Consider the following 20,372-nt stretch of genomic DNA (forward strand, 5'->3'; position numbering starts at 1 on the left):
CCCGCTTTTGCTTTGGCTGTGTCTCGCAGCATGCCGGATCTTAGGTCCCTGGCCAGGACCTAATTCATGCACCCCCCGGCAGTGGAAGCCCAGAGTCTTAACCATTGGCCGCCAGGGAAGTCTCCCCCCACCCACCTTTTCTGGTTAAAGTTTGCCAGAGTGCCTTCTTGTCCCCAACCTGGTCAGGAGGGCTGGGGTCACAGGACTTGGATTCTGACTGTCCCTCTGCTGCCGACTGGCTGTGTGATCTCACCTTCTCTGAGCCTCAAGCTCTGTATGTAAAGTGGACCCAAGGATGCATAACCTGTTGGGTTTTTGTGAAAAAATAAGTGATGTTGGCTCTGAATGACCTGGTGTGACTCCCGGCTCTTGGCGGGCACTCACTGGGGGCTCACTCTTGCCCTCTCTGGAAATGCTCTCCCTTCCTCACCATGCCACGGTATCTCATGCCAGTGACCCGGCCGTGGAACTGTGCCTGCTACACCTTGTGGATTTTTAAGCTTCTTGAGCAGGGGAACTGTGTGGAATCTGTTTTTACATTCTCCATAGCACCTGACACTAGGTTTTGTACCTGTTAAGTGATCAAAAAAGATTGAATACGTTGTTTGGATTTTCCTTCCAGCCTTTGGGGAGAGGAGTCGTCTTTAAAGTGCACACATGCTCTTTGCCACTAGGGGGCACAGTAAGACAGGGTGAGTCGCTCTCCCAAGCTTCTAGAACGTGGAAGAATCCTTGATTCAAGGTAACATTTACTCAAATACGGTTTATTTTCTGATCAGGAGGAAAAAACACAACACAATCCATCTGATAAAGAACGTGGAGTGCCAGTTCCTTCATCTCCTTAAAAACGTAGCCTCGGAATTCATAAATTTCAATTGGGCACGTTACAGCAGAAAGATACTCATTTTAATATGTTCTAAATGTTCTGTGAGCTGTAAAATATGCTTGTATTAGTTTTGAAAAATTTACAGCTAGAGAAATTGAGTAAAACAAAACAGTGACGTGTAACTCCGACCGATGCTCCGCTTTCTCTCCTGCCCGCCCTCCGGCCCCGCCCCCGCGCCTCTGTTCTCCACGGCTGTGGTCCCAGCACAGATACCCTCCTGTGCGCTCTGTCCATTTCCCTGTGTCCTCGTTTGGCTCAACAAGCTTGAATACCCACTGCATGTTAAGGTAGAATTCAGACTTTGAGGCCCTTTTTTGAAGGGAAAAGTACAAGCGTGTTGTGTTTTTGACCAAACTTGGGCAGCCCTGATTGGCAGCCCCCCTGGCAGAGCCCTCTGCCAGACACTGGGAAGACCCCCAGAGGCATCCGGGCGTGTTTCTTGCTGCCTGGGACCGACTTTGAAATGCAGAAAGCAGGAAGGGGGAAGGCGAAAGCAGAGATCCCTGACAGTCCTCTCCCCAGCCAGCAGCTCGTTAGCACAGGGCCCTCCCTGGTCGGGGCCAGCATGTCCCTGGTGTTTACTGCTTACGGCATCGGGCTGGTGCCCAGAGCGCACGTCTCAGTGATTTGGAGTCTGCGCCGCCCCCCACCCCCCCACGCCCTGTCTTTTGCGCCGGAGCATTTTTATGCCTCGTTAAAAACTTTCCCCAAACATGTTTTTTCTGACCGTCTTCAGGTTCCGAACTTTGTTTGCTCATTTCCGTGTTGCGTGCTGCCGTTTCCTGCTTTTGTTTTTCACATCGAGCTGCACTGAGCACGGCCCTGCGGCGGCGTGGGCTTTTCTGCTGCCTTCATGAAGCGAAAGTGGGCTTTGCCCCGCACCCAGTCTGCAGCTACAGCCCTGTGGGTGTTGCTGAGTAGACCCCGGTTAGGTGGGCCAGCCTCTGTGCCTTTGTTACAGGAGACTCCTGGGTTCCCGACCCCCACGCTGCCTGGTGGCTGTCTGACTTGGGGGAAAATCACCTAGCCTCTCTGATCCCGTTTTCTCACTGGTGAAATGGGGTAATGGCTGCCTGTTAGGTTGTTGCTGTCGGAGCAGGGGTGAGGAGATGCGGCCCAGGGCCTAGCAGCGGGCAGGGCTGAAGACAGGCTCCCGCACTCCCTGCCCCCGGGTCTGTTCATTAAAAAGCAACCGGAGGAGCGACGAGTCACCCCCAGTCCTCCGACTGGGTGCAGCTCTCGTTCTTGTGAATCTTTTCCTAGTCTGTCTATCGATAATGTATTTTTCAAGAGTTTCGATGTTACTGTTCCCGAGGTAGATACTTTTAAAATTTAAAAAGCTTTTGAGATTGTCTGTACCCAGCCATTCAGCCGCTCCCTTTTCATGCACTGCGCGCTTGGAAGTTCCTCCTGGAGGGCTGGCTCCCTGTCTCCGAACTGCTGGCATCCGAGTGTCTCGTGGGTGAGAACAGGCCCAGCTGCGTCTGCCAGTCCGTGGAGTGTTTTTGTGTCTGAGCCTCCGACAGGGTGGTGGGTGGGGGGGCAGTGTCATCACCATGCCCGAGGAAACTCAGGAGGGTGAGGGCTGGGCGGGCGTGCCCGCAAGGTCGGCCACGGACCCCTGCCTGTGGCACAGATGAGAGGGAGGGGAGAGCCGACCGTCCCGGGGTGCCCACCCCCCAACCAGGCACAGCCCTAGAGCCTCCAGCTCGTGTTCACAGCAGGTGTATGGGGTCAGTGCTGCTCTTCCTCCCATTTCATGGGTGAGGAAGTCGAGGCCCAGAGGTTAAGGGGTTTGTCCACACTCACACAGCTGGCCGTCAGGCTCCAGAGCCCGAGCGTACAGAGCCAGAGAGCCTGCTCTGCTGCTCTGCCTCTGAGAATAAAGGACGGAAAAGCAGACCCCGTCTCCCGGGTGGTCCCCCAGCACTGTCCAGCCTCAGAGCCTTATGGTTCCCGTAAAAGGGGCATGAGGAGATGAGGTGATTTCTGCGGGGGCTTGGATTTGCATTTTTATGTATTACAGGACCCCGCTGATTTATCATTGTTAGCGTATCTGATTATATTAAGGTGTCTTAGATGTGCTTTGTAGAAAGTAATATATCTCAGATTCAAAGACAAGGAATTTATGGATTCAAGTGCCAGAGTGAGGGTTTTTATTTCAGTTTTAGAAGAATTATTCTTGATGGATTTTACAAAATGAGATTGAGAAATGATTTGATGTGTAGAGTGAGGAGTCTCGGGGCATTATGTAGATGATTGGCAATTTATTCCGAGCACGAGGCCAATCTATTGGAAACGAGAGCCGCACAGCTGGGAAGGAGGGCTGGGCTGCGGCGGTGGGCGTCTGGTATTCGGGGGCTGAACAGTTAACAGCGCGTCGCCGGTAATTAGGTGAAGGAGAGGAGAGAATGGGTGGTGTGTGGGTGCCTGTGTGTGTGTGCGTGCACACTCGTAGAGATCATCTCTTCCATCTGCACTTGACGGAAGCCCAGAGAGGGGAACACACTTGCGCGGGGGCACACAGCGGGGTCAGGTGAAGGAAGCGTTCAGCCACCTCCCTCTCTGCACCCTGTGTCTGCGGTTCTCTGTTCCCACCCTTGGAGTGTTCTCCTTCCAGGGAGAGTTCACCACCATCTCAGTGATCACAGGGCGGAGAGCAAGGGCTTCAGGCTGGTCGAGCCAGCAGGGCTGCCGAGCCTCCAGGAAGAGCTGTGATTCCGGGCTGGAACCCTCTCCTCGTGGGAAGTGAAGTTTTGACACTCTTCTCCCCCATATGAAAGCTGCGACGTTTCTGAGGCCAACAAATGAGACATTTCCCACTTCTCCTGTGCTTGCCAGAAGGGCCTTGTAAGCTTATGCCTGCCTCACAGGAAAAAAACCCTGGGTTGAAAGAGGAATAAGAAAGAAAATTGTGGCAGAGCCCAAGCTGTGCTTTCTGCTCTTGGAGAACTTCATTCGGTTTAGACTTAAACAGCTCGGTGTCCCTGGTGCCGATGCTGACGGGAGAAAACAGCTCCGTGTGAAGGTGCAGCCTCTGTCCTTGGGGAACCAGCCTCATCCAGGCCCAACCCACGTCATTAAGGGAAGAATAGAGCAATTGGGGAAAATGCTTTTAATGTAATTGAAAAATGCAGATTGCAAAATTGGCACACTTAGGAGTTGAGCCTAGCAAATTATTTCTTGCTGCTTTTAAAACTTGGACCCAGAAGACTCTTAAAAGGCCCATGTCTCGTGCCCAGGGATGGCATTGTCCTTTTCCTTTAAAGAAAAAAAAAAATGACAGAAATTTAAGAGGTAACCGTAGACCCTCTGCTCAGACATAGCGACTGCGAACATTCTACCGGTAGTGCGTCCAACCTTTTTCCCACGTGCGTCAACCGATTTTAATCATACCCCTAGGTACTTTATTTTTGTAACCAGCAATTAAAAATTCCATGGAGGTCATTTCCTCTCCCAGTCGCTAGTATTTTTATCCCTGAAAAGAAGGAGTGGGTAAGTCACTCCAATCAATCCTCTCCCCCCAACCCCTGCTTCTGCCGTCTGGCGCCTCTCCCAGACAGACGGACGCGGCCCTAGCGAAGACCCCGGGAACTGGGGGAGCTGGGCAGGATGCGGGGACCAGAGCCCTGGACTGAGGCCAGCGGGGTCAGCCCAGCGCCCCTGGAAGCTTTCCTTCACATGGCTTCCCTTTGGCCAGCTTCCCGAAGTTTCTTTATGAGATAAGAGAGAGCAGGCATGCCTCACTACCCCCCCCGCCCACCCCCACCCAAGATGCCCTGACCCGTTAGCTCCGCTTGGCCAGGGCTCCTGGAGCTGATCCAGGCCCGGCCTCCCTCCCGAGGATGAGACGTGCGGACCTCGGCGCTTCCCAGGGAACAGGGGCCGCTCAGAGATATCGAGAGCCCCCGGGGCTGTTGCCTGGCAAGGGCTCTGACTCTGGCACTCTGATTAATTGGATTATCTGGGTGTTTCTGGATTGAGCTTCTAATGTTTTTATATCTAGTTTTCTACTGCTTTGCCTTCCTGTTTTATTTTTTCTGGGGGACACTCTCCTGCACTTTTATCTTTTCAGTCCTTACCCACCAGCCCCCCCACCTGCCTGTGATTTTGTTATCTCTGCTGTTCTATGCGTGAGCTTTTTCCTCCATGTACTCAGAGAAGTGTTCCCTTCTATCGTCTTTTTACATTCCAAGGGTTGTTTCTTGTTTTCTGGATATTCCTTTCTAATCCTGTTTACAGTAGATTATTTTTATTGCCTACTGATAAGGTCTTTTCCTGGCTGAGTTCTTTGAAAGTTTGCCGAAAACGCTCCTGTCTGTCTCCAGCCCCTTGTCTTCTTGTTCCGGCGTCTGTGATTACGTGAGAAACATTCTGCTGTTTATTCTGATTCAGGAGGGAGATCCTGAAAAAGCTGATGTGACTCTGTGTGTGTGTGTGTGACGGTGAGGATGTTACAGAATGATGAGGTAGGCTAGACCCCCGAATGTCCACATCTCCGCTGATTGTCTCTCGGCCGGGTCAGGACCTCCCGGCCCCTGTGATGCGCTCAGCCCCTGCGTCCTGGCTGAGTGGAGGCTGGGGCCTCTGTTTAGCACGCACGCTTCACTCCGGGGCCGTCCACCAGCTGGTTTTCTCACTCGCGTGCCGTGCACGTCTTTCCCTCTAAGCGCCCAGGTCCACGTCCTTCTTTTGAGGGGCTCCGTAGCCTTCCGCTCGTGGCCCACGCCACCACTTCTTGTGGAGACGTGATTGCGTCTCTTCACCCTCGACAGCACTAAAATGATTACAACAGTGGCTAAGCGAGGGGTATATTGTTTGAGAACCAAACGAGTTCATTTACCGGCGGCTCTCTTAGAACGGAGCCTGGCACCTCGTGAATGCTGAATAAGTGTTTGTGGTTCTCACCCATTAATCTCCTGGAGTCTTGGCATTTCTCTTACCCGAGCAATTTACATGCTAACAATACTGACCCGTCATCATAACCTGCCCCCTCCCCTCACCGTGTGTTGTTTGACTTTAGTATCTCATTACTTATTTTTTGGTCCTGGACCTAACATTATTTTATGGTCCAGTCTGAGGGCCTCTCCCTTTGTAATTGTCCCCTGGCCTTGGAGCGTGTCCCTCCCCCTCGTCCCAGGTACTGAGGAACAGTCGCCTATATTCGACCTTCATCTTGCAGTGATTAGCGGGAGCCACTTTCAGTTCTCATCATCTCTCCCCGGCTCCCTGCGGGCCCGGGCAGGCAGCGCGGGTGATGGATGTGCGCTGGGTGCCAGGGATCGACGGCACGCAGGGAGCCACCGCACCCCACGCCGATGCCCGCCACCTACGGTTTAAAATGACCTTCTTACCATTGGCTGGTTCCGCAGGGCACAGATACAGCACAGCCACCCAAACCATTCCTCAAAAAAGAAATGTTGTTTCTGACCATAAAAGAAATACACACACACTATGGAAAAAAAACGACAAAAACAGGAAGGCATAAAGAAAACAATTGCCCATTGTCTTTCTACCCAGAAGCAATGACTGCAGACGTTTTAGTCTATTTCCATCTACTCTTCAAAAAAAAAAACAACCCTGTTGAATTCCAACTGTGGGTATAATTTTAAACCCCCCGCCCCCCTGACAGCAGCAGCTTTTAATGGTGTTTATTGCAGTGGCGTTGAGTGTGTCTGCAAGCCCCTGGGGGTCCTTGAGACCCTCTCATGGGGTCTACAGGGTGAAAATCATTTTCATAATAACACCTAGAAGTTCCTTGCCTTTTCACTCTCGTACTCTCATGAGTGTACGTGGAGTTTTCCAGAGGCTAGGGTATGTGTGCTGTTGCAATTGATTAAATACAGAAGCAGTTATGAGAACGCAGCTGTCTTGTATTAAGCCAGCCATTAACGAGATAGCAAAAATGTAAACAGTTCTTGCTCACTCGTTAATTTTTTATCTTGGAAGACAGTTATTTTTCATAAGAAGTATGTTATCTATGTTAACATGTAGCAGCTTTATTATTGTTCCTTTTACATAAATTAATAAGTATTTTTCTATGTCCTTGTTATAATTTTTAATATGCTAAATGTGGAGGGGTGAACCGCGTGTAAACAGCAGCTCTTTGGAGCCTTCCCTGGCTTTCAGTTCAGTTTAGTCGCTGGGTCGTGTCTGACTCTCTGCGACCCCAAAGCTCCCTGACTTTAGAGAGCGTCAAAGGGACCGAAGAGTTTGTGAGCCGCGGTTTCACTCACATCTATAATTTCATGGGGGTAGGGGGGCTGTCTGTGTTGTTAAAGACAGTGCTGCCTCCCAGCTCGGATGTGTGCCTGCGGGTCAGCCCAGGCTCTGCCACCGCCTCCACACTGCTTGGTCGGCTTTCCAAACCGTGTGACCCCCGCGCGATCCTACAGGCTCCCAACCTCTCCTGGTCCCCCTTCCCCCTCCTCCTTGCCCCTCTGTTCTGCCCTTTACGAAGATGATGCGACAGCATTACAGGATGATGGGGGGAAATCTCCCAGTGCCAACCTAGACTAAGAGTATGATTATCCTTTTAACACCCTCCTGTCAGCTTGTGGCCCGCACGGGCCTGTGTGTTTCACGGGGCGCGCGCGCCATTGTGCAGCCCACTTCCCCACTTAACATTCTCTCCCAGTCATTCCCGCCGCAGTGCCACCGGCCGCCTCCGCGTCTTTGGAGGGCCGTCAATTTCCACGGGTTCGGTGATGCTCTATCGAGTTGATTAACTGTAATTTACTTAGCTGTCCTCGGACACTTAGGTGGTTGCTAATTTTTGCTATTATAGCTAATGCTGAAGTGGTTATCTTCATGCATGGAACCTTTTCTGTCGGATTATTTCTTTCGGATTGATTCCCATAAATGGGACTGCTGGGTCAAAGGGTTGTACATTTCCATGGGTCCAGATACATCTCCTGTCAGATTGCTTTCCAAAAGGATTATACCAATTTGCACTGCCACTGCAAAGCCTGCGTAATAACCAACTATTTTGCTTAACTATCATGCCTAGAATTTTCCTTTGGAGCCCCAAGGGGGCAAAGGCCCTTATCTAAGTGGATGTGATCTATAATTATTTAGACTAACACCAAAATTGCTTTGAGAACATTTTTAACCTGCTGAGTCTAGGATTCTGATTCGCATACACGCTAGCATTAAAAGTTTCCCAAGTAGCAATTTTTCTCTCCCTGCTCGCAGTGTATTTACACAAGCCCCGGCAACCAGAGGGAAGACTCAAGAGCTTTTATAAACAGAAGTGGTCTCTTTTCTGAACTAGTTGAAGTGTTATTTTGAAAGGCACAAAAACACAAATTAAAACTCATTTTCATTGTCACCTTCGGGTAGAAAACTTGTTTGTTTTCTTCCCCCATCTCTCATCCTGTTCTTTGGCTCTCATTTCGAGTGTGTTCTGAAATGTCCTGATGCTCCGAGCCGGGCGGAGGGGGCCGGGCGGGAGGCGCGGGGCTGCCCTCCGGCGCCGGCAGGGGCCTCGGCAGGCAGGGGAAGGAGATGTCTGCTCTGGGGCTCGCAGGGGCCATTCAGCACAGGTGAGGAAGAACCTTCCAGCACTTGGAGCCGGGTCGCCACGGGAGCGGCTTCCTCAGGGGGGCGCTGAGGATTGGGAGGGTTCGGGGCAGGCTGGAGCCCGCACTGCTAGTGGGCAGGGAGGTCGCTGCAGGCTGGGCCGGGGGCTCCGAGGCCCCTTTCTTGGACGGCGGGTGCACAGCCCCTGGCTTGGTCCCGACCTGCGGTGCCCCTGGCCCCCGCGCCGGTTCCGGTTCCGAACGAAGCTGCGTGTCCTCCCGGGACTCGTCGGGGCTTCGGTGTTCTCATCTTGGAAATAATGACCTCACCGGGCTGTAAGGATCAGATGAGGTTAGACGTGTGAAACCACTTTGTAAACTCTAAACCCTTACAAATGGAAGGTATTATCAAGAACTCTAAGTCCGGGTTTATTCTGTAATTGCCTCCTAAGCCGCGTTCCTAAGCACGGGAGGCTTGCAATCCAATTTGCCTCCAGTTGCCTTGATTCGCTGAACAAATAATCCGGCGTGCGCCCACCGACAGCAGCGGGCTGCTCCGGGCACCTGGGCCGCCCGGGACGTGCTTGCCTATTTTCCGGCTCAGCAGCGTGACGTTGGCCGCTCGTAGTTGGGGTGTTGACCTGGGGGCGGCACAGCCCGCGAGCCAGGCCTTCTGGACTCGCTGCTCCGTGGCCGGGGGCCTTGCTCAGGCCTTGTTTGGGGCTGTGTCAGGGGTGTGAGCAGTGAGGGCCCCGGAAGGGGCCTGGGTGTCAGAGTGCATGAGTGGCCCCTCCGGGTCTGTATCGGGAGACCTGCTTCCCCCGTTGCATTCTTCTGCTGGGCGTCTGTCCAGCCATCGATTGAACGCTGGCTCTCTACAGGCTCAGAGGGGACCAGACACCCTTGTTGTCAAGAAGGCTCGTGGGGGATAGGTGTCAAAACAGACTGACGGTGTGACGGGCCCAGGGCCCACCGGTGTTGGGGAGCGGGGTGGCTCTGTTGGGGTCGGGGCAGAGGACCAGCCAGGCTTCAGGGAAGGACACGCTTGAGCTGGGTCTCAGGATGGATGACACGGGGGTGCTGGGTGCTGTGCTGGTCTGTGGGGCGGGGGACGGGTCTGGGCAGTGTTGGGGCCTAGCGGAGGTAGCTGGGTAGGGGGTCTCTTGTGAGCTTTAGGCCTGGACAGTCAGTGGCAAGAGGCTGGCTGGGCCTGCCCCACACTGGGTTTTTGCATCTTAATGACCCCCAGCTGGGTCATAGGGCAATCAGCTAAGCTCAGGTCCCACTGCAGTGGGGGTGGGGGGTGTCCACCCTGCCCCTGTGCGTTCTGTGTGGCTTTGGGTAAGTTATATAACTCTTGGGACCCCAGATTCTCCATTAGTAAAGCAGGATAATCATAGCATCCATCTCAGTCTGACGATGAAACAAGAAAACTCATGGAAAACTCTTTGAGAGCATACAGCAGGCGCTCCCTAATGTCGGCTGGCACCGTTGTTAGCCCCATCTTTATGCGCATTTTACAGATGAGAAAACTGAGCAGAGAGGGGTGCTGAAAGATGTGTAGCTCCCCAGCACAGGGCTGGTGTTTGAGCTCCCTTCTTTCTGCTTCTGCATTCTGGGGTTGTTCCCTGTCCACTTCTTGCTTGGGAACTCCGGAAAGTAGTTGTGTGGGTGTGGGTGTATGGGTGTGTGGGTGGGGTGGTGGTAGGGGGGCAGAGTGGGGCGGGGGGGCAAGGCCCTTAATCTTTATGAGTCCTTTATTTGTTTGGTTTTGTTTTGTTCTTGGGCCATACCCTGCGGCATGTGGAACTTCCCTGACATGGGATCGAACCTGTGCCCCCTACATTGGAAGCACAGAGTCTTAGCCGTTGGACCACCAAGGAAGTTCTCTTTGTGAGCCTTAACTAGTTCCTCTGTGAAATGAGAAGACTCTTCAGAGTACATCATGAGAAATGCTGGGCTGGAAGAAGCACAAGCTGGAATCAAGATTGCCGGGAGAAATATCAATAACCTCAGACATGCAGATGACACCACCCTTATGGCAGAAAGTGAAGAGCAACTAAAAAGCCTCTTGATGAAAGTGAAAGAGGAGAGTGAAAAAGTTGGCTTAAAGTTCAACATTCAGAAAACGAAGATCATGGCATCTGGTCTCATCACTTCATGGGAATTAGATGGGGAAACAGTGGAAACAGTGTCAGACTTTATTTTTCTGGGCTCCAGAATCACTGCAGATGGTGATTGCAGCCATGAAATTAAAAGACGCTTACTCCTTGGAAGGAAAGTTATGACCAACCTAGATAACATATTAAAAAGCAGAGACATTACTTTGCCAACAAAAGTCCATCTAGTCAAGGCTATGGTTTTTCCAGTAGTCATGTATGGATGTGAGAGTTGGACTGTGAAGAAGGCTGAGCACTGAAGAATTGATACTTTTGAACTGTGGTGTTGGAGAAGACTCTTGAGAGTCCCTTGGACTGCAAGGAGATCCAACCAGTCCATCATAAAGGAGATCAGCCCTGGGTGTTCTTTGGAAGGACTGATGCTAAAGCTGAAACTCCAATGCTTTGGCCACCTCTTGCGAAGAGTTGACTTATTGGAAGACTTATTGGAAGACTTATTGGAAGACATCAGAGTAAAGACTCTGATGCTGGGAGGGATTGGGGGCAGGAGGAGAAGGGGACGACAGAGGATGAGATGGCTGGATGGCATCACTGACTCAATGGACGTGAGTCTGAGTGAACTCCGGGAGTTGGTGATGGACAGGGAGGCCTGGCATGCTGCAATTCATGGGGTCTCAAAGAGTCGGACACGACTGGGCAGCTGAACTGAACTGATGTAAATTCCGTAATGGCAGGGAATTTATTTTCTTCCTTTGTTGTATCTCCCCTTTAGGAAGAGGGCTGAACACAGAGTAGGTGCTTTAAGAACACCTGGGAATGAATGAATAACACCTACTCAGTCCCACACCCTAGTGGGCCCCTTGGATCTTGGGGACACGGAGACTCTCGGGGGTGGTCTTGTCTACAGACCTCGATGCCCTCCACACCTCTGATCTGAGCAGGAAGCGCTCCGGTGGAGGCGGCCGGGCTGGGGAAGAGCCTTCGAAGACCAGAGTGGAGCTGGAAACTAAGTCAGAGTGAGGCTTGCTCTCCATCTGTCGGGATGTTTGTGTTTCCACTCTCGGGTAACGTGTCCGGGCCGATGCTCGCAGCCTGTGCATTTGTTTATTTGTTATTTATTTATAAATCGTAAATCCAGAAAAGATTTGAGGAGGCTTACAATAAAAGACACACACATGGTGAAGCTGTTAAGACAGAACAGACCATGAAAAGCCACCCTGGAAGGAGAAGCAGGCTCATAAATCAAGCTCAGAGCCCAGCGCCGCTGCGGGGCCGGCCAGGCTCTGCATATGCTCGCGGCTGCCGGGCGGGGGCGCGGGCTGCCCAGGCTTGCTGCCTGAGCCTGTCGCCACGGCGAGCGGCCCTGCCTGGGGATGTGGGCTGGACGCTGGCAGTGCCAGGGCAGGCGTTTTCCCCCAGGGCCTTGGCCGCCCTGCGGTAAGATTGGAGGGTCAGAGCGGAGGCCCTGGGCAGTCATGTGGGGTCAGTCTGAGGAGCTGCCATGCTCTCCCGGGGCCCCTGGGCCGACCGCCTGGGCTGCCCCTCGCTTTTCTGCAACTCAGTTACCCTCCTACCAAGTGGTGCCAAGACTCAGCAGACTGTTGTAAGGCCTTAGCGTGTCGCCTGAGACCTGGCCCTTGGCGAGCACAGTTGTTGTGGATCTGACCTGTGTGGGCTGTGATTCCCGGGGCTAAGTGTGGTCCTGGGCAGGTCCTCACCCAGGTTCAGAGGAGGCCCCGCCGGAGGGGGTGGCAGGACGGGGTGCCCCCGGCTCCGTCCGTACTGACGCTGTGGACACTGAGCCCGGCCTGTTCATTATTGCTTATAAACACTCAAGGAGTTCGAAGCGAAGAGAACATACTTTTTAATTATTTCCCTGCTTGTCTCCAGCTATGCTGTTGTCAAGGAAACTGAAACCTTTGAAAAGCTTTTCAGCTTCCCGGTTGGAAGAGGATACTCGCGTAGGGCTCATGTTGTCTGTGGAAATGGACCCGTCATTCTGTAACAAAATCTGTTTCTCTTAAAAGGGCTTGCTGCTTTTGCGTCTCACAAATAGAATGTTTTTGACCCTTTCACAGAAGATGGAAGGTTTTATACTGGTATTTTCTCTTTTAAAAGAGTTGCTCTCATTCTTGACTCCCAAGTCTTTCATTCATTGAGCATCTGTTGCAAGACCTGGGTGCTGGAGGTGAGCGTGGATACAGGGCTGAATTCAGCATCTCACCCTTCCTTGAAAGACGCTCGGTCTCTTTGGGAAGAAAATACAGGTGGACATGTACTTCCATTCCATCATAACTGCTCTGGTGGGTGGAGGAGAAGGTACCCCCGGGGCACACAGGATAGCCCTGGAGGGGGTGCCGTTTCTGTGAGAGTCATGTGGGGTCTTAGAGGATACACAGAAGTCGTTCCACAGCAAAGAGGTGGAAGTGCATTGGGGAAGAGGGAATAGACCACGTGAAGACTGGAAAGCATGGAGGAACCTGCAGACTGCAGGGCTGTCAGCAGGGCTGGTGGGTTGGACCCAGAGAGCTGGGGAGCGAGGCTGTCTGGAGAAGACATGGGAGGCAGGAAGTCAGGAGCGCGGCGTGTGAAGAGGCTGTAAAGGCAGGTTCTTGCAAGCCTCTCCGTTTCTGCGGATCAGAGCCCTTGCCCCTCGGTGCACGGGGCCCGTCTCTCCCTGCATCCCAGTTCCAGAGCACAGCGGCAGTGCTAACACTTTCCGAGTTTAATGATTCACTTTTGTTGCAGGAGCCCAGCTTTCGCTGTAATGTTTCAGCCAGCCTTCCAGTGAAACTTTACGATAGTTAAACCCTATCAAGGGCATTGGTTTTATATGAAAAAGATAAATCACTGTTAGAAAAGCAGGAGTCTTACTTTAAAAACAGCCCTTGTTGTTGTTCTTTTAAAACTTAAAAAAAAATAATTTTAGACTTACAGAAGAGTCGTGCACGTAATTCAGAGAGTTCCGAGGTTCCCGTCTGCAAGCTTCCCCGGCATCTTATACAACCCTGATGCGTTTGCCAAGACCAACATGTTAACATCAATGTAACTACATTTGCTAAGCTGTAGACTTTGTTCAGATTTCACCAGTTTTCCCCCTAGTGTCCTTCTCTATTTTAGGATCCAACCCAGGATCGCAGGTTGCATTTAGAGCTCTTGTAATTTTTACTTGTTAATTATTGTTTTTTTTTGGGGGGGGGGGCAGGGAGTGGACTGAATCTTGTCCTGGCCACTTATTCTGAGCTCCTTGTACTGAGGACCGCCCCTGACCTCCAGACCTGGCTGGCAGCCCATGTTAGGGCCCTACAGCCAGGCTCTGGCTGGACACGTTTTGGTTTTCAAGACCCGTCTCGTCGTGCAGCCGCGAGCAGGACCAGCAGGTTTGCCTGCTAATGAGGCTCCACAAACGCGCTCGCTTTATCAGGCGCCAGTGGGGCTGCGTCCTAATGGTTGCAGGTTAGTGATAACAGGTCTCCCGGGCCTTTGCTTTTCTCTTCCCTTTTTTCCCTTCTGGATTTAACCCAGCCAGACCTCTGGGCGGATGTTGACGTTACTGAGAGTCTGGAGTCAGACCTCTCACCACATTCACGTTCCGGCACAGCTTTCCTGGGGTTTATCAGATAATTGAGTGTGTCTTGAGGCAGCAACCGGGAGTTGAAATGGGTTGCATTTAACAAGTGGAACCAGGAGGCTCTTTGCATGCAGATAGAAGTGCACCTGTGGGTGGTTTGGCCTGACCGATGTCCCGCGTCTCCTCTTCCTGCCCCTCCCCTCCCCTCCTTTCTTTCTCATCTCTTTCTGTACTTTTCCCCTGCCTTCCTCCACGTCCCGTCCTCGGCTGCCCTCTTCCTAGCTTTTCCTCCTCTCTACCCCGCCCCGCTTCCTCCTGCCTCTCCCCCCTCCAGTTTTCTCCTCCTTTCTGTGACAGGCCAGTGAAACTGTTGCCACGGAAACAGGAGCCCCAGCAGAAGCTCTGCTCTGCGGTCCGGATGCTTCTAACGATGATGACGCAGATAATGTTGAGTTCTAGAATCAGCTGAGCCCCCGGCCTGTGGCCTCCAGAGCCCCTTCATTTTCCAAAGGCCAAGCTAGTGCCATGGCTCATAAATCTGTTCAGTAGATGGTCATTTTTGATATGGCAATTTCTAAATTTGAGTAATCCACTTTCCCATGGCTCCAGAAGACTAGTTGCAACCCGTGTGAAAAATCCTTGGCTGAATTTACTTAACGGGGGGGGGGGGGGGGGGGGGCGGGGGCGGGGGGCGGCGGAAATCACAGGGGAAAGAGAGGTAGTGGGGGGGGGGGGTGGCCAGGTTCCCAGGGTGACTTTTAGGTTCCGCTTGGGAAGCGGGTGCGCCACACTAGTTGCGTTCCTGGCATGGATGGCTGACTGCTCTTCCAGGAGGTTGGGAGAAAGAGAAATGTAGTTGGGGCCTTAAAAAAAAAAGTCTAATACTCAGTTTCACTTGACAAATGTTCATCGAGGACTGGCCAGTTCCAGGACAGGTGCTGCTCCCCTGGAGAAGCCCGTGCTTGAGCAACAGAGTGTGTATGTGTATGTGTGCATGTGCGCACGTGTGCACACACACACCCCGCACATGCTTTACTGCAGAGTCACATGCCCTGCTGTTTGTCATAGCAGTCCAGTGGGTCTGGCTATTGTCACTTCTGTGGAGTGGCGTGTGTGTGTGTGCGTGTGTGCTCGTGTACACACACATGCCTCACTGCAGAGTCACATGCCCTGGTATTTGTCTTAGCAGTCCAGTGGGGCCAGCTGGTGGCAGTTCTGTGGCGTGGCCTGCATGCCCGCACGTTGAGTAGGCTTCGTGGTCTCCCCCCAGCGCCCAGAGGACTCCGTGGAGCTGGTGTTGATAGTGATGGCACTGTCGCTCCGTTCTGTTTGTTCAGGGTCTGACTTAGGCCCAGCTTGTTGGCATTAGCTTGGACTTGGAGTTTTGCCATCCAGCCAATACCAGCTAATAGCCCAGCAGGGGAGACTTAGTTCATGGATTACATTTAAGTTAGTACTTATTCCCAAAGGTAACTTTGCTTAATAAAAACCTTAAGCCTTTATTACTGTGCTTATGGGTATCTTAGCTCCAGGGTGTAAAAATAAGACTTATAAAATCCAAACATTATTTGTGGAAATGCAAAATCATTTTCATTAATAGAGGGTGTGATAAAAAGCAAAAGGCGCTTCCCGTTGGTGCCTAAATGGTCTTGCTGCACTTGGGTCTTTTTATTTTCATAGTCATTTCGAGCTTATTTAAATATCGTCCTTTCAGCAGTGACTTTTAAAGGAAGGGAGCTTTGGTAGTGTGAATAACTTTACAGCAGCCCGCAGTACCTGCAGCCAGTTGCTGTAGCTTAAGTTGATAATGTACCCCACACAGCAGTCGCTAATGGATGATAATCTGGAGTGTTTTTGTTATTGTTGTTTTTATTTTAGAAGAAAGGTTTGAAATTAGCATAGTAAATCTCTGTGGGATCTTTGCAAATAAAAGAATATTCACGTTAAAAACAACTTTCAGGAAAGATGTATGGTAATGAATAAAACATCAGTGAGTGAAAATAAGCGTGTTTAATTATTCAAATAGAAGTAGTAATTTAAACTAATTATTGCTTGCGGATTTCATAATTCAGTTTTTGTCTTGCAATAATATTTCCTCTGGGCCTCCGGGGCGCGTCGGCGGCTGCTCCCGTTCCCGGGGTGGGGGGGAGGTCCCCCTCCCTCCTGTACGCAGCCCCTGCTCCTCCGAGGATCTACGTGGCTTCCTTGGTGGCCTCGGGGTGGGTAGTTAAACAGTACCCCTCCTTGTGCTGCTTAACTAAACACTCCTTGCTTATTACTTTTTCCCGTTGCTTCAGGGGGTCTCAGTCCAGTCCTGCCTGTGAGCCCTAAGTGTCATGGGGGCAAGACCCCTCTCCTTCCTGCAATGTCTTTGCCTTCTCTGCACCACCCCCATAGCCCAAGCCACGTCCCTGTGCCCCCCACTTCCCCACGGGGCAGGTCCTTGCGCTTCTGGGCTGTCCCAAATTCCCTCTGCTGAATGGCCTTCCCTCACCCTCTGCCAGAATTGACCGTTCCTTCCTCCTCATCGCTCTTTACCAGTAGGCTCTTGTGGCCCATTAAAAACAAACAACCGTGGGGACTTCCCTGGCAGTTCAGTGGTCAAGACTCCACACACTTGCACTGTAGCGGGGGTGCGGGTTCCACCCCTGGTCGGGGAAGGGAGAGCCCGCATGCTGTGCCAAAAACAATATTTTTTTTTGTTAGTTTACAAGTTTTTTGTTTCTCTAGCTTTTCATTTTGTTTCTGACTCTAAACGGGTTTGTAGAGAGGAGTTGGAGGGTATGGGAGAGGACAAGGAGCAGGGGGACAGTGACTCACTCGTAACTCGAACTCCGGGCTCTCTTCTCCTTCCTGAGATGCCCTGTGCCCTCTCAGCTCAGCGCATCCTCTGTATTCAGGCACCTGCCATTTCCCCCTGGAATTTGGGGTGTCATCTTAGTACAGACTCCTGGGAGGGGCTCCAGCTCACTCTCCTTGGTGCACCTTCCTGGGGTCTGACTGGCATTAGTCGGCGCTGGGGAAAGAGTAGTTAAGTGTCGGATGGGACTTGTGCTAGAGCGTGTGAGGCTTTTAAACCCGCTGATTCATGGGAGTTCCCTGGTGGTCCAGTGGGAAAGATTCCACGCTCCCACTGCAGAGGGCTGGGCTTCAGTCCCTGGTCAGGGAATTAGATCCCATATGGCGTGACTAGGAGGTCGCATCACCACAACTAAAGAACCCGTGTGCCGAAACTGAGACCCGGCACAGCCAAATAAAGGAAACGAAATAACAGCCCAGTGCTTCCTGCTGCTGCGGTGCACGCCTGCAGTGGCATGAGGCTAAGGAACCTCCGCCTGGTACATGTGTGCTGCCCTGGACAGGTCTTGACGATTCAGGTGATTTATTATTCTGCCTCCAAGAAAGTAAAGGGAGGAAAGCTTTCTCTTTGTAACTTCTTCTTCCCAAGTGCCCTCTGTCAAAAGGTAGTGACATCTGCTCTCCTGACAGATGACAGGCATTATTACCTTGGTATAATCATCCACCATTCCATCTCACGCTGAAAAGCTTTCCACCCATCACGTCAGGAAGGACAGCTTTTACTTAAGACACTCCCCCGCCCCTCACCTTTTCTTTGTTATTACTTTTTTTCCTAAGAAAACAATGCTGTGATCCTACAGGCATGATCTGGGTGAGCGAGCGACTCATTTCTCTGTGCAGTTATCTTTGTGGATGGGCACAGACAGGTGAGCCATGGGCGCGGAGTGCTGTGAGCCGGCTGTGGGGGGCCAGGGGCCCACGTGCGGGCCAGCGTGTACCAGCTGGGACCCTGAGCACGTCAGGCCAGATCTGGCTCTGATTTCGCATTGGGAAAATGGAGGCTTTGACGGCTCTCCAAGGCCTTTTTTAAGCTGGGTGGTGGTGTGATCTGCAGACTAACTTCGGCTAAATGAGAAAACGAGAGGATTATAGGTGTCACCCCAGCTCCTGTGGGCAGAGTTGCTGAAATGCGCTTTCCTGATTCTGAGTAGGTTTTCTCTCCATATGACCTCCCGAGGAATCCACTGAGCAAGCAGGGAAGTTGCTAACACCTTCTGACCCCGTCCCCCCACCACACGCAAATGCCGGGGGACTGGACCCGAGGCAGCAGCGTGGAGCGGGTCCTTCGCTCTCCAGGGAACTGACGGCTGAGTGTCACCGCATTTGTGACCTTTCTCACGAAGCTCGGCCTCCACAGCACAAGGACCCAAAAGATGGTTGTTGGGGTGAATGAAAATGTCTCCTGTGGATTGGATCTCATCTCCCTTGTTTGATTGTAAGCCTCCTCAGGAGGAAGAAACCATTTTCACTCATTGCATTAAAAAACAAACTTATTTTTAAGAGTAGAAATGTTGATTTGGCCAAAAGGTTTTGTTTGGGTTTTCCGTAAGATGGGATGGAAAAACCCAAACGAACTTTTTGGCCAACCCGATACATGAGTTTGGTGTAACATTAAAAAGAAATGGGTGAGCTGTTTTTTTATTTGTATTTTTTTTTTTTAGTTTAAGTAAGGTAAAAAAAAAAGGCAATTAAAAGAAATCAAGGCAGACAAAGGATGTACAGAACAGAACAGGTCTCCTCCTCTTGGCCACTGTGGTCCCAGGTCCACTGCTGTGGGCTGGGGGGGCCACTCCTCACTCGTTTCTAGATCCTGGGGTGCACCTGCAGTCAGTCTGCAGCCCGACTGCAGAAGCAAACGGACGTGGGCTCAGTCGAATTCGAAGGACCCGGCTGCCTTTCCAACCAGAGCACGTGTGACCAGATATTGAGCGAGTGAATCGGAGAGAAAGGCTTCAGAATTGTTGGGACCAGTGGGGCTCCTGGAAGAAGCTGGCCGAGCTGTTCCTTAGCTGTGTTCTCTCTCTCCGGGGCTTCGGGAAGATCATCGGCCTCTCTTCCGTGTCACTCCACCGGCACACTTTTGCACATTCAGTGTGATGGCAGTCATGAGTGATGCCCGGAGCTTGGCACAGCTGTGGTAACTCCTGGTTCCTTCCCTGTGCTTAAAATTCAGGGTGGAGAATGAATATGCACCATTCTGCAACGATAATGTAAAATCAATGTGGAGGTGTGATTCCATTAATAGTTTGCTGATTAACTCAACTTTTTAGGAGCTTATTTGTTGCCCAGAGTGAAGCTGGCTGGAATGAAGTGGAATTAGAACGGCCAGCCTCCCCTTCTAATTGAAACGCACATAAAGTGCTCGGCCCTCAGACTTGCATCGAGATGATTGCAGCGATCAATATTCCAGTTTGCTTGGTTGGCAGCTTCCGGGGAATAGAGTGGATGACGGACCTAGGGAAGCATGAAGTTGATTCCCGTTGGCCTGGTTTCTGGCTTGCCTGAGAAAGTGTCTTGGGGCACTGGGGGCCACGCTGGTGTGGACTTGACCATGGCTTGCATCTCGTACCACAAGAGCTCAAGGGGAGATTGACTTCCGGTGGGAGGACAAGTCTATTTGCTGAGACCCCACCACGTTCCTGGCTCAGTGCATGGCATCACACACATGCTTGCTCCTCCCCAAACCTTGAGATGTTGATGGCACCTCAGGCCCAGCTTGTTAGGGGAGCCCCAGGGCGTGCGCCGGGTGGACTCAGCAAGACGGTGGCAGCATTTGGGAGCGGAGTGAGTTAAGCTCAGACGACAAAGTTTTCAGAAGTCCTTTCAGGGAAAGATCGATGCCAGGCTGAGCCTGCAGTTAACATCTTAATACTACCAGGGAATGTGTGAGAGGTTAGGCAATGATGTATGCACAGCACTCAGACGTTTAATTTGCATTGTGTCCTATATTCCTGAGGAGTCGCTTTCAGATTCTTATTGATGTGTTCACATTTTGGGGGGTAATTGTTCTCCTTTGACATGAATAACCCTCCCCTCCTGTTGACTCTCAGGCCCACATACCTCTCCTGGTCCAGGAGGCAGTGAGGAAGAGCTTTTAATTCAAAGCCCTATTCATCTTCCTAAGTCAGGTGAGATGATGTTAGAAAGTCAGCTTGGCTCAGAGCAGCGAGGCTGGCCTCCTGGGCAGTGGGCGTGGGCAGGGCAGATGGCTGCCTTTCAGCTCCCGACTCCTGCTTCAGGGAGCCCTCGTTGGAAGCCAGTGCATTCCCAGGGCAGCTGCTGCTGGTGGCTGCTTATTACATGCAAATCAGAGAAACCTTTGAGGCCACGTGTACGCTAGGAGCTCTGCTGTGTTCTTCCTAGAGGTTTTGGAGGCAGCTGTCCCCTAAAGATAAAATTACTAAGAGTAGGGACCA

The 20,372-nt window shown here is 51.8% G+C and overlaps 1 protein-coding gene across 4 annotated transcripts in view; it reads left to right on the forward strand.

Moving 5' to 3' along the window:
- Positions 1 to 20,372, forward strand: part of WDR25 (WD repeat domain 25) — a 145,619-nt gene that overhangs the window by 11,066 nt on the left and 114,181 nt on the right. The window contains exon 1 of one of the 4 annotated variants that reach the window (XM_070775722.1): positions 6,861 to 8,430. The exons of the other annotated variants lie outside the window; for them this stretch is intronic. Within the exon in view, the coding sequence (XP_070631823.1) occupies positions 8,305 to 8,430 (126 nt within the window). The 5' untranslated portion in view covers positions 6,861 to 8,304. Of the gene's footprint in view, positions 1 to 6,860; positions 8,431 to 20,372 lie in introns of those variants that run through there. 4 annotated transcript variants of the gene reach the window in all.

This window comes from Bos indicus, chromosome 21 (assembly GCF_029378745.1).
Source record: "Bos indicus isolate NIAB-ARS_2022 breed Sahiwal x Tharparkar chromosome 21, NIAB-ARS_B.indTharparkar_mat_pri_1.0, whole genome shotgun sequence".
In the NCBI taxonomy this organism is placed as follows: Eukaryota; Metazoa; Chordata; class Mammalia; order Artiodactyla; family Bovidae; genus Bos; species Bos indicus.